The sequence below is a fragment of the Dipodomys ordii genome, unplaced genomic scaffold, assembly GCF_000151885.1.
Source record: "Dipodomys ordii isolate 6190 unplaced genomic scaffold, Dord_2.0 Scaffold67, whole genome shotgun sequence".
Classification (NCBI taxonomy): domain Eukaryota; kingdom Metazoa; phylum Chordata; class Mammalia; order Rodentia; family Heteromyidae; genus Dipodomys; species Dipodomys ordii.
The window spans coordinates 8,421,389-8,434,600 of record NW_012267283.1 but is presented as its reverse complement, the minus strand read 5'-3'; the positions used below and the strand labels follow the sequence as shown (position 1 = coordinate 8,434,600).

Genomic DNA, 13,212 nt, shown 5'->3' with positions numbered 1-13,212 from the left:
AGAGAGGATATCCTTGGCCACCCAGAATAGCATTTATGGAAGAGATATTCACATGCAGTGAACAATTAAATTATGAAGAGCAAAAATGTAAGCCAGAAGTGTCCAGGACCTGGCTAGAGAATGACTCTCTTGTCATTGGTCTGGCCAATCTTTAAAGTAATAAACACCTCTGAGTTCCAAGTGGGTAGTGGTTCAGTTCTAAAATTTGATGATGGGCTAATGACTGGGGGAGAGGGAATGGAGTAGAATCTGATCATCATATAAGTTAGTCTGATGTAGGTCTGATTACTTTGAACACGGAGAGATGTTAGATTCCTAACAGCTTAGAATAACAGAACCTATAAGTTACTTTTTCCTCAAAACTACCTTAAAGTCCAAGTCACAAATGGACTTTGCAGAAGTGACTTTGACCACATAGAATTAATGTAGTTAAGAAAGTAGAGGAACTGGAAGTCAGAAGAAGTATGGGCCCATCCTCTGTGCTGCTTTTCAGCTGTGGGAATGTTTCCCAATTCTGAGCCACAATTCCTTCATCTGCAGAGCATTGCTGATCCATCTCTACATTCTGCCAGTATTCATGAGCAGACCTCAAGACAGAGTTTCACTATGGAAATTGAAAAGCAAATAGAAAATGTGGGAGTGAAACCAATTGCACAGCTGCTTGAACTCTGTCTAATGCCATTGTGCATTCCCATTAGAGGGACTTGCTGGCCACTGGTTTAATAATGTTGTCAAAGGACATTTGATGAGAGTCTTGGAATAAATTCAATAGGAGTCTTAGTTCATTTCCAGCTTAAATGTACAACTCACTTTTGGATTAGTTGGATATTGAGGGGGGGAGGCGCTATAGATGAAAACTGAGTGGCTAGCTTCTTAGAAGTGAAAGGTCTCAACCAGCTGCGATACAGGTGTCTGTTCCATGTTCTATGTCATCCTTTAACAACATCACTAACACGTTTACCAAACATACACTGAAATCCTGTATGCTTATTACAGGAGAGAAAGGGGCATCTGACAAGTGTGTTTGTGGGTTAATAATTTGTAAACTGACTCACATATACTGTTATTTAATCTTCAGGGCAACCTTAAAAGGTAGATACTATGTCCTCAATTTTACAGAAATGGAGACTCAAGGTCCAAGGTTGCATCTGTAAACAATGGCAGAGATCTGAAACAAAAGTTTGGTTTTTTTGACTTCATGGTCCATGCTTTTTCTTCTATACTAGCAGAAGAAAAAGAAATGAACATAGTTTCCATTAGCCAGGAAAGAATATATCACATTTCACATTCTGAAATGTCTAGCTGCCAAACAAGCAGAATCTGATTGAAATTTTCAATATGAAATCACTATTAAGTCTAATCAATCGATGTGGATCTTGCTGAAATGTCGCACCTCTCCTGGCACTACAGATACATGAGGAAAGAAAATGCCAATCACGCAGGAGCCCGATCACCTGCCTCTCTCCCCCATCCCATCCCCAAGACGCCCAGCACCACACAAGTTTTATCAGCTTTTATTTCACCAGGTCAAGGAAACAAATAGAATATGTCAACATGGTCTTACTTCTCTGGGCATATACATTTAAACATACATACATTCTCATTCCCAATGTGAAAGACCATTTAAAAGGATCTCACCTCTCATCAACTTCTACCCTTAAATCCTAAAAACAGTCAGTTATCACTGTGCACAGGGTTTCTGGCAGTCACAAGCTCTATCACAAGGCAGGGCTTACAAACACGTGGTGGAGAACGTAACTGGCATTTCCATGCACCCTCGTTGGGTGGGGCAGACTGCATGAGGCAGTGTGGCTATGTGGAGGAAAAGAAGGCTTCAGACCTATGCCAAACTGCCACTCCTGCCAGGGGTTACCAATGTCAAGGCCCTTAACTTACACGTGTCCCTCGGGTAGGCCAGTGCCTTTATTCCTAACAACATTAAACAATGCAATGTTCTGCAAGCAACCACGTCTAAATAAAGAGCTTGATAGGCAAATCTGTAGGAAGTGGCCAAGTTCAGAAAGACATTTCTTTCCCCTAGAGCAGACTGGGATGAAAGTTGTACCGGAGGCTGGAGAAGAGTCCAATGTGTTTCACAAGGTTTGGCTCTACCACATAGGCCCGCTCTCCCTTGGCCCTCAACAATGAATACAAGGCCATGTCCTTGCCAAAGCCCTTGTGGCAGTACACTTGGGACAAGTAAGTGAGGGTCCGGCGGGCGGCAGGGGCAGGGAAGAGCATGGCTGGGGTGCAGCACTGAGAGGCAGGAACCACGCTGTACAAGGAAGGACTTAGGCGCCGCAGTTCCAGGAAGTAGTGACGGCCCACCAGTTCCACCAAGCCCATGCTATACAGGGAGAAGAAGAGCATCACAGGCCAGCTGAACCCCGGACGGCTGGCAAACCTCATGTATATCCAGGTTAGCAAGGGCCCTAGCAACATGCCCACACCAACCCACTCCAGGATCCGCATGGGTTCTGGGTTGATGTAGTGCTGCAGTCTCTCGGGGTGATAGAGCTTTAGATACAGCGCATCTCGAAGGTGGGGCTCTGAGAAGCGAGCCCGCAAGAGGTGCTCCAACACTGGGAAGATCTGCTCTTCGGGAATGGCGTCATCTTCCACCATCAGTACGTAGTCTGGATTGTAAGTCTGCAGCGATGATTCTAGGCAGTAGACATAGTCCTGCTTCTCTTTCTCAAATGAGTTGGTCGAAGGGTCATCGCCATAATCATCCTCAGTGCCCTCATAGCGGTTGGCCACGGGGACATACTTGGAGAGCAGCTTGGCATCCATGTGACTCACACTGCGCTCTACATTGCACAGGAAGAGCTGGTGGCCCTCACACTGGGGGCCACACTGTTGCAGGAGCCGGTGAAACTGGGACACCACCTGCAAGACGTAGTGGAAGCCGGGCTGTCTATCCACAGTGATGATGGTGATCACCAGCCAGGGGCGGGGTGTGGCCTGCCAGACAATGGGCACAGAGCCATTGGCCGAAGGCAGCTCCTCAAAGTAGTGGAGGGCAGCCTCGCCCTCCTTCAGGCTTTGCTGCAGAAACTCTTGGCTCATTTGGTTCAGATGCCAGTGGCGCAGATAGAAGTACGAGTGGAGAAGGCGGTGGCATGCCAGGGGAGCCAGCAGGCCAAACGTTACCACCGTCAGGATGAAGAGCTGGACAGCGGTGCTGCCCCAGGAGAGTCGCCGTAGCCTCCGGAGAAGCATGGCAGCTGGAGAGGCTGACACACTCATCAGGTCAACTTTTGGTCAAGTCTGGTCCCAAGAACAAACCATCCTGGAACTCTGGCCAGAATCACAAGTCAAATCTAAAGAGAGAGGGAAACAGAGAATGGTAAAAGGTAAAACACTAGCTTTTAATCATAACTACCACCACCACTACCACCCCAAAAACCCCTCAAGATTCCCTAAGATGGAATATTTAGGATTTTGTTATTTAATGTCATCTACTATTCATATTTAGGATTCTGTGCTATTTTATGTCATCTTCTATTAAATTTTTCTTATCTCATACGATGTATTTCAAATTGCAAGTTCATTTAATACCGATTGTTCTCTTATTTTAATCTGTGTGGGTTTGTGTGTGCTGGTGTTGTGGTTTGAATTCCAGGTCTTACACTCTCATCTGGCTCTTTTTACTCAAGGTTGGCACCCTACCACCATATTTCTAACTTCTGGCTTTTTTGCTCATTAACTGGAGGTAATAGTCTCATGAATGTGTGTGCCTGGGCTGGCTTCAAACCTCAATCCTCAGCTGTCAGCCTCACTGCATAACTACAATTACAGGTGTCAAGCTCTTGTTTTATTTTCAATAAACTATCATTGGAACCAATGAGAGAAAATACCTCTCCTATACAGGCCATGATATTATTGTGAAAGTTAAACATGTTAGGGAGTAAGTGCAGGGTAAAAATTCATGAAAATATGCACCCATGTTCACACTTAATGTCCTGTTTTGGAAGTACAGAGATTTAATTTTGTGATAGAAAACAGACTTGCAACAACCCACAGAATTACAAAGACAACACTAGTATGAAAAGTGTAGGGCCAATTCAAAACCAAATAATATAATAGAACTAAAAATGAGCCTCTTGCGGGACACTGATGGCTCATGCCTGTCATCTCATTTGGGAAGGTGAGATGGTTCTAGGTCAGCTAAAGCAGAAAAATCCACAAGACTCCATCTCAGTGGAAGAAGTTGGTTGTGCTGATGAATGCTTGGGAAGCAAATTAAAATAAAATAAAATAGGAGGATCCTGGTCCAGAGAAAGAAGCAGGACTCTATCTCAAAAACAACCAGTGCACACAAAGGGCTGAGAAGCATAGCTTAGCCATAGAATGTCTGCCTAACAAGTGCAAGGTCCTGAGTTCAAGCCCATAATATTGACACAAAGAAAGAAAGAAAGAAAAAAATAGCCTAGTTAAAATGGTGACCCTTGTAGATGACGCTGCTCAACAAAAAAGTTTGTAAGATCAGGCAGACTACTAAGAAAATGCCAAGAACACAATACATTTTGTGTGCTGAATATAATGTTAGGTGGGGCCGAAATGAAAGAACTTTAACCCCAGGTAATTTTCCTAACTAGGGCCAATAAAGTTATTAACAACCGCTAAAGCCCCGTCAGTTCCCTCCAGGGAAGAACGATTCAGCTCACAGAACTCATGATCTCTGCCTGAAGAAGTGACCAGCTCTTACTGGGTCAATGAACAGCTCAGGTATTCATAATGTATGATATGACATGAAATTCCTGTACAAAAGTCTATCGACAGGTGTGGTCCAACTGGAGGCTGAAAATAAACCACTTGACTTGTTTTCCATTCTGGATCAAAGTGCAGACAGAGGAAAACAGTTACTTAGGCAAGCTCTATGATGGATAGAAGCTGAGGCCTTCAAGTAGACACATTTACTTCTATCCTTGTTTAAAGTGTGCCCCTAATTGAGCACATACACCATTATCCGCTGGACTAAGCAGTGAGACAAGCGAAGTACTTCCTTCCCCAGAGCAGAAGTGAAAGCTCACAGAAAAGAAAAGCAGAATCAGAATCATTTCTACATCTTAGGATAAAGGAAAAGATCTAATAGACGTTCCCTAATATCACTGTATGCTGTAAGAGACAGAATAGGCTTCAACCATGATTTCCATGATTCCCAAATCTCAGTGGTTTGTAAGGTGGTTTTATTTTCTTTTTAGATAAATGTGAGAAGAAACAGTTCAAATGACTACAGGTGGGAAGCAACAAACATTTTTACCTTAAATATGTCCCAGAAAAAAACACAAACCAACCATGTAATAAAAACACATCTCTCCTCTTATATTACTTTAATCGAGTCTTAAATAGATTCTCATCCTAGAGTATTTTTAATTACTGTGAATTTTGTTTTTTGGTGTATGTGTATGTGAGTATTGGGACTTGAACTCAAGGTCTAAGCATGTAAACCCTTTAACTCAAGGATGGAGCTCTCTTAGCTCTATTTATGGTTTTTTGCTGGTTAGTTGGAGATTGGAATCTTACAGATTTTTCTGCCTGGGCTGGCTTTGAACTGTGATCCTCAGACCTCAGGAAGATTATAGGCATGAGTCAGCAGCACCAGACTGACATTTTTTTGTGAGGAGAGGACATATATGGTTCTACCCCCAATCCTGCTAACACATAAAGAGAACATTATCTATTTTAGAAGCAATATCTCTCATACATAGATTTTTTTTGGGGGGGTCTAGTCATGGGGTCTGAACTCTGGGCCTGGGCACTGTCCCTCAGCTCTTCAGCTCAAGGCTAGCGCTCTACCACTTGAGCCACAGCGCCACTTCTGGCTTTTTTCCTTTTTTTGTTTATGTGGTGCTGAGGAATTGAACCCAGGGCCTCATGCATGCATGGAAAGCGCTCTACCACTGAGCCACCTTCCCAGCCCCTCATACATAGATTTATCTACTCATCCTGATGTAGATTAAAGGGAAATGCTCTAGTTTTTCAATTCCTATAACCCCCACATAATATATTGCTTTTTCTCTGTTTCTCTGTCTTTCTGTCTCTCAAGAGGTAAGGCTTGTGTTTATTCTCATCATTTGCCCATATCAATCAATTGTGCTCATGTTTCATGTTGTCTGTACACCAGGGTGCATAATTACCTTTTCTGTTTGTTTTGCAACAGATAGAAGCAGTGAACCATAAGCTAGCTCCTCAAGCTCCTATTCCAAAGTGACACACATCATTTCTACTCACATTTTAGTGGCCAAATGAAGTTACATCATTCCTCTGCAGTTCAGCAGAGCAGGGATATGTAATTTTCCTGCAGGAACCACTACCAAAGGCAATGATTAGGGGAAAATACGGATCTCCCTAGGGAAAGGCAGAAAATATTTTGAGAAACAACACAGCTAGCATACCCACCTTGAACCACACTGGTTAGGATTACATCCTTCAATCGCTGAAGGACTGGTTTGGCAAAAACTTCAGGAGGTATGTAAGCATTAAAGAGTATGTTCTTGTTTTGCCTTTTAAAATATTTTCTTAAAAGATTTATACAACTGCTGCTCTGTGGCATGGGTGTCTGTCATCCTCTGTAATTTATTTTACCTTATAGACCTAGAGTTTTACGACAACTGGTCTTTGTGGAACAGACCAAAGCAGGAGAATTTTCACTGGTAATTTGAGTAATTCTTTGCTCTCAGCTCACTCATGGGGGTGGGGCACAGAGGATTGTGTTTTACATCACTTGGATAGCTTTTTCCAAAAGGGCATGATGTTACCTGCTCAGTCCCACCCTCCAGTACCCAGGTAAACTGCAGGCTAACTATGAGCTGGCCCAGTAATAATCACACCATTATATTCCAGTTTCTATGAGACAGTGTTTACTGAGCTCTTACCTATGCCTGGAAAGCACACTTTTGGAACACACACACATACACACACACAAACTGGATCTGCCTATTTACCAGGTCTAGGGTGTAGAGCTCAGAAAAAGATTGAAAGACAAAGATCTCAAAGAATACACGTGAATTAGGGCTTGTAGTAAGAAATGCAGTAACAGTGACAGTTACATTTTAGACAATTAAACGGAAGCTGGGCCCTGGTGGCTCACGCCTGTCATCCTAGCTACTCAGGAGGCTGAGATCTGAGGATGGTGATTCAAAGCCAGCACAGTCAGGAAAGTCCATGAGACTCTTATCTGCAATTAACCACAGAAAACCAGAAGTGGTGAAGTGGCTCAAAGTGATAGAGTGTGAGCCTTGAGCAAAAGAGCTCAGGGACAGCACCCAGGCCCCAAATTAAAAACAAAAATAAAAATGAAAGACAACCGACAAATAAAAGATAAAGAAAATTAAACTGAAGGAGCCCTGGGGCGCAGGAGGCAGAATTCTAGGCTAGGGAATCAGGAGCTAAGAAGCTGAAGGCTGTCCACATTTCCAAGTCTTCCTCCTTTAGGAATAGCACCACCTTTCTCCCAGGTACTCTAGTCCAAGGGACTGGCAAGTTCTGACTTCTCACAGCCCACCAGTCACTTCCATGGTCCTCATTTTCCTTTCAGTCCCTGTGCCTGGTCCTCCTCACTTGCCAGACCATGATTACTCCTCAACACCTCTAGGTCAGTTGATTACAGCAAGCTCATTAGTGGAGTCTGGTCTCCCAGCACAAACAACGGATTTGAATTCAAAGTATCTTGGTCCCAGGGGAGAAACACAAAGGTACAATGCCTCTGATCATATAAAATAATGTTTGGGTTTTTTTTAAATCAAAATGAACTTCAGAAAATGGAAACAATAGATTTTTTTTCTTTGTTGCTATTTTTGTTTTCTTTTAGCCTTGTCTGTTGGTTTATCTGTCTTTGGGAGGAAAAAGGTAGGACACAGAAATGGAGGGACAAAGGGTGAACAAATACAGCAGGGTACTTATTAGACACTATAGTTGAAAATGAACTATACAACTTGTGAGTGGAGACAGGAGGGAAAAACTGGGAGAGAGGAAGGAAAGGGGTGACATTGTCCAAAAATAAATGTATTCATTACATCCCTGTCTATATTCCCTTTATAATCACAGTAAAAAAAAATTCTCACACAAAAAAATCTCAGTCCAATTCTGCTCCCCACAATCCACAATTAGATCAATTTGTATGAAGTTATTTCTCTCCTTAGGCCTATTTTGTGTCTTGAAAAATAGGGGAAAACCTTTCATATGGAGATACTATCTAGATGAAAAGATTTTGGCTACAAGTCCCTTTGTCATGTAAGGGGCATTGTGAGGTGATATTCAGAAGCACAGGTGGAATATGGCACTCTTTTCCGTGAAACTATTCCATCAGTCTCCAATGGCTGAAGAATGATGTTTAAATTCTTGCAGTTTCCATCCACTTCTAGCATTCTTTCCTTACATGGCCTAACTTAATCATGAAAAATAAATTCAAAAGGCACTTCTGAGAGCCAACCATGATCTCCCCTGACCAGAAATAAATAGAAATTATATTTTATTACTTAGATAATAATGGCAATAAAAACAACCACTATACATATTCTAATAGATATATGAGTGTATATTTATGTATGTATACATATATATATATAGAGAGAGAGAGAGAGAATTTTTGATCAACCATTAGTTAAATCTAAAGATGTAGAACCTAAGGCACAGGGAGCTGACTACATCTTTCTGTAGTGACCATTTATTAAGCCCTAATAGGAGTACTTATTAAGGGTCTAGGGTGTGCTGGGCCTTTGGAATTATGGCCTTCTGACCAATTCAGAAACTCTTAAATCTCAGGAGAATTAATTCTACTGAGATGATGTAAAATAGGTGCAAGCAAACTGAAAGCAGAAAATGGAAACATAGGACACATTGCAAAGCCTATGCATTATCAAGGATGCCTTATTGTCTCCCGTGGCTTTATTTATGGTCCTGGACTTAATGCTCCAATAGGAATTTTAAATATCTTTATAGTAGATGTAGTCTTACTTATCTTTGGTACCCTCTAGTCCTCCATACATTGAAATGGTGCAATGACAGTTGAGCAAATACGAGATCATATTAAGTCTTTTGACTTCTATGGGCCTTAATTTCTGAGCTACACAACTGGGAGTAGAGGCTGGCTGTCCTCATAATGTTCAGAGACCAACTGATTTGTAAACATCTGGTGGATACTTATGTGTAAAGCACAATTCTAGCATCTCATTGATCTTCATAAAAAAAAAAAACCTATGACAAAGTATTAAGCCCATTTTAACCCTGAAAAAACAACTAGGGCACTATTCCCTTTTATTCAAGGTAAACAAAACTTTTAATGAAGTGGCAAAACTGGGTCCAGAGAGGCTGGTTCTAAAAACTTAGATGCACCACTGCCCCAGCACAAATCAGAACTCAAGAAAAGCAGCTGAAAACCAACAGAAATGACAAGAAGCTTTTAGGATATAGTGGTAAGTAATGGTTTAGTATAAAAATATATCCATACATATATTATCATTCTGACACCTATATATACATATATATATATATATATGTAAGCACACTATCTATTTATAAGCATAAAATACTTTCATCTAACCAATCAAAAATTAATTCATGGGACCAAATGAAAAAAAAGTTAAATCCAAACTAAAACACCTAGCAAATACACAAACTACATCGACACACCACAAAATTCTACTAAAGGAAACTGTGAAAGTCACTAATGGAGAAAAAGGACATTTTCCCACCAGTAATATTAAGTGGTGCCTTTCTCGAAAATTATGTTCTATATTTAATACAATCTCAGATCAATTTACCTCAAGAGGGAGTGGTACAAGTCAACAAACGAGTGCTCACCTGTGAACTGGAGCAGTCCTTGCGTCATCTTTGATATAGTAATTCTACTTCCAGGACCACACCTGGCAGAAATGCCATTAAAAATGATAAAGGAGGGCTGGGAAGGTGGCTCAGTGGTAGAGCGCTTGCCTTGCATGCATGAGGCCCTGGGTTTGATTCCTCAGCACCACATAAAAGAAAAAAGCCAGAAGTGGCACTGTGGCTCAAGTGGTAGAGCGCTAGCCTTGAGCTGAAGAACTGAGGGACAGCGCCCAGGTCCAGAGTTCAGGCCCCAGGACCGGACCCAAAAAAAAAAAAATGATAAAGGATTTTCACTTAACCTTTGCTTGTACTAGGAAGGATACAAGGAAAGCAAGAGGGAAAGAAATTTAAAAAGGAAAAAGAGTATAATTTAGAGGAGGATGAAGGGAAATGATGGGACATTTCTGTTTTTTTTTATTTTTCTGTATCTCTACAAAGAACACATTAATCCCTTTCATGATCTTTACTGAACATCTGATTTAACAGTGGGTCTTGAGCTGGCACTGGTGCAGTGAATGTGACAGTCAAGGAGCCTAAATCCATTTTTTATCCCTAATTTAGATTGCTATGATTATGATTTATTAACTTATTCCAATCTTTGCTATATGGAAGGCTGCCCTTGAACTCCGAGTACCCTCTCTGTACTCTGTGTACCTCCACCAGCATTTGGCAATAAGTTAAGTACTCTGTGTACCTCCACCAGCATTTGGCAATAAGTTAAGTTCATAATATTGCAAAAACTCTTCTAATTTTAATTCTCCTTTAAATAAGCTAAGTTTTAGTGGCCAGATTTGACTCGTTGAGAATTGTCAGACACTTGTCTTGTGCCCATCTGCCTTGGGTAGAGAGCTGTTCCCTGAACAGTTCTTCTGGAGCCAGAGAGAACTGCCATTATGACACCATGATGTCTCTGAACCCTCCATAAATGCCTAGAGGAAACTACACTACAGCTACAAGTGAGGATTCCTATATGGAGAAAGCCTTGCTCCAACTGTTTCAGACAACTTGCACCAACTTCAACCATCACAAGCTTTGAAGAGGTCTAGATAACTTTACAATTTCCACTGTAGAGTAAGGAAGAAATACTTCTTTCAGTGACAACAGAAAGTCTCTGGTTGGTGCAATATGAAACCTTTATTCAAGGATTATGATTTGCCCTATGTAAGGTTTGTGAATGCGGTAGCTAGAAGTTGTGTTATTGGTGCACAATCCTACAATTTTCATGTCACACTCACGCCACATCCTGCCCTTAGAACAGGCTATTTTACTCACTTTTGAGAAGTAGCCAGGAGATCTTTTTCTTTGTGGATACCCTGGTGTTGTAACACTAGACCCTAATAAAAGATTTTTCTCTTTTAAAGTATTGTATGTGTGAGTGTTTGCAGATTTTAAAAAGATTTATGCATGCATACACACATACATTCATATGCATAATCTTGTTATGTAGGCCACGCTGGCCTTACCTTCCTGCATGTTGGAGATTAGAGATGTACACTATCATGCCCAACTATAGGTTTATGCATCTCTCTATCTGTGTATGTGGGCCATGTTATTTTAATTACTCAACCTTTATAACATGTTTTAATATCTGAAAAGGTAGGTTTTCATGACCCAGAATAATTCTCCTGGCTTAAGAAATAGATCAATTTGCCAGGTACCAGTAGCTCATGCCTGTAATCCCAGCTACTCAGAAGGCTGAAATCTGAGGATTGTGGTTCAAAGCCAGCCCGGACAGGAAAAGCCATGAAACTTTTCTATCTCCAACAAACCACAAGAAAACCAGAAATGGCACTGTGGCTTAAGTGGTAGCGCTAGCCTTGAACTGAAGAGCTGAGGAACAGCACTCAGGCTCAGAGTTCAAGCCAAAGAGAGAGAGAGAGAGAGAGAGAGAGAGAACGAGAGAGAGAACGAGAGAGAGATCAATTTGACTATGGTATATTTTACATAAAATACGATGTACCATTTAATTCAATTTTTCAACTCAAATCCATTCACCCATATAGCCACCACTACAATTTAAAAATATTGGAAGTATTCTAAAGATTTTATTTGAAATTAGAACTAGTAAAAATGACCTTGTTTTATTGCAACATACAATAGATAATGCTGCATTCATGTATAACATGTGAAGAACACAAAATCAGGAAGAGAAAGACAATCTAATTGAGGGTAAAATGAGCAAAAGAATTAAGTCAATTCACCCTCAGAAAAATACAAAAGACAATACACATAGGAATAGGTGTTGATTCCTGAGGGTAATCAAGGCATACAAATGAAAACATGCTACCACTGTTGTTATCAATGCAAAACTTCGAATGTGTGTATGTAAATTTTAATATGTCAAGGAAACCTTAACAATTTAAAAGATGGAGTTTTAAGTGATCCTATTTTCCCTTTTAGATTTTTCTGTTTCCTGAATGGGCTATTTGTTCTTTTAAAACATTTCTAATAATTGTCCTCATGTTAGGTATTAGGCACAATTTTCTCCTTTCACCTCAGTTTCTGTGGCATAAGGTATCTTTAGAAATCTGCCCCTAACATAATTATTTCTCTTTAGTTCTCTTGGGGAAGAGCACTTGCTCACAGGCTAGCACACGCGCGCGCACACGCGCGCGGGCGCGCACACACACACACACACACCTGCAGGTTTTGCTAATGGTCTGCATGGTGAGATCATCATTGGAGCTGCCCTGCAGTCAGTCTCCTGGGAGAGCCTGGGGCCGCCCATCAGGAGGTGTCCGGGTCACAGCGACCTGCCCAGGGACTCAAGTTCCCAGGCCAGCTAGGGCGGGCGCAGTGCGGCACAGGAGACGCCCAAACCCCAAGGTCCCGGCGTGGGAGGCAGGGCACATCCAGGAGGTCCTAATTAGGAATGGCACAGGATCTAGCATCAGCGTCTGACCTTGGACAATCCTCACTGCCCTCAGGCCTCAGTTTCCCCACGCGAAGGCCCAGGCTGACTGTCGCCATCCATTGCCTGGCTGGATTCCTTTAGCTGGTGTTTCTGGGAGCTGGAAGGGGGCGCCTTCTTTTGGCCAGGTCAAACCCCCGCCCCGTTCCCCGGCTAGGTTTCCAAGAGGAGAGCCCGAGGCTGCGGCGGAGCTCGGGGCGCGCGGGGCGGGGGCGGGGGGAGCGCGCGGCGAGGGTCCGCGGCTCACGGGCGGCCATTAGGCCGTGGGTTCTTGGGCACTTGGCTCGGCGGGAGTCTTACCCAGATTCCGATACCCTAGTCGCATCTCTCTGCCCTGACAGCGCGGGCGAGGGGTAGAGAAGGCCACCATCCATCCCCGCGCCGTGCCCCGGCCCTTCGGCGCGCCCTGTGGTCCTCCGACAGGAAGCGGCGGGCACGGTGGGCAGGGCCGCGGCGAAGCCAGCCTGCCCGGG

At 42.6% G+C, this 13,212-nt stretch overlaps 1 protein-coding gene across 1 annotated transcript; it reads right to left on the bottom strand.

Moving 5' to 3' along the window:
* Window positions 1-1,478: 1,478 nt before the first annotated feature.
* On the bottom strand, window positions 1,479-13,118 carry Tmem246 (transmembrane protein 246). The gene is made up of 2 exons (XM_013023276.1): window positions 13,040-13,118; window positions 1,479-3,323 (listed from the first exon to the last, which is right to left on the bottom strand). Exon 2 carries the CDS (start codon window positions 3,247-3,249, stop codon window positions 2,038-2,040), a length of 1,212 nt encoding a protein of 403 aa, XP_012878730.1. The 5' UTR covers window positions 3,250-3,323; window positions 13,040-13,118; the 3' UTR covers window positions 1,479-2,037.
* Window positions 13,119-13,212: the final 94 nt, after the last annotated feature.

What these genes read in the sequence shown, in the direction of transcription:
- Tmem246 (XM_013023276.1), bottom strand. Translation starts at nt 3,249, where the DNA reads ATGAGTGTGTCAGCCTCTCCAGCTGCCATGCTTCTCCGGAGGCTACGG.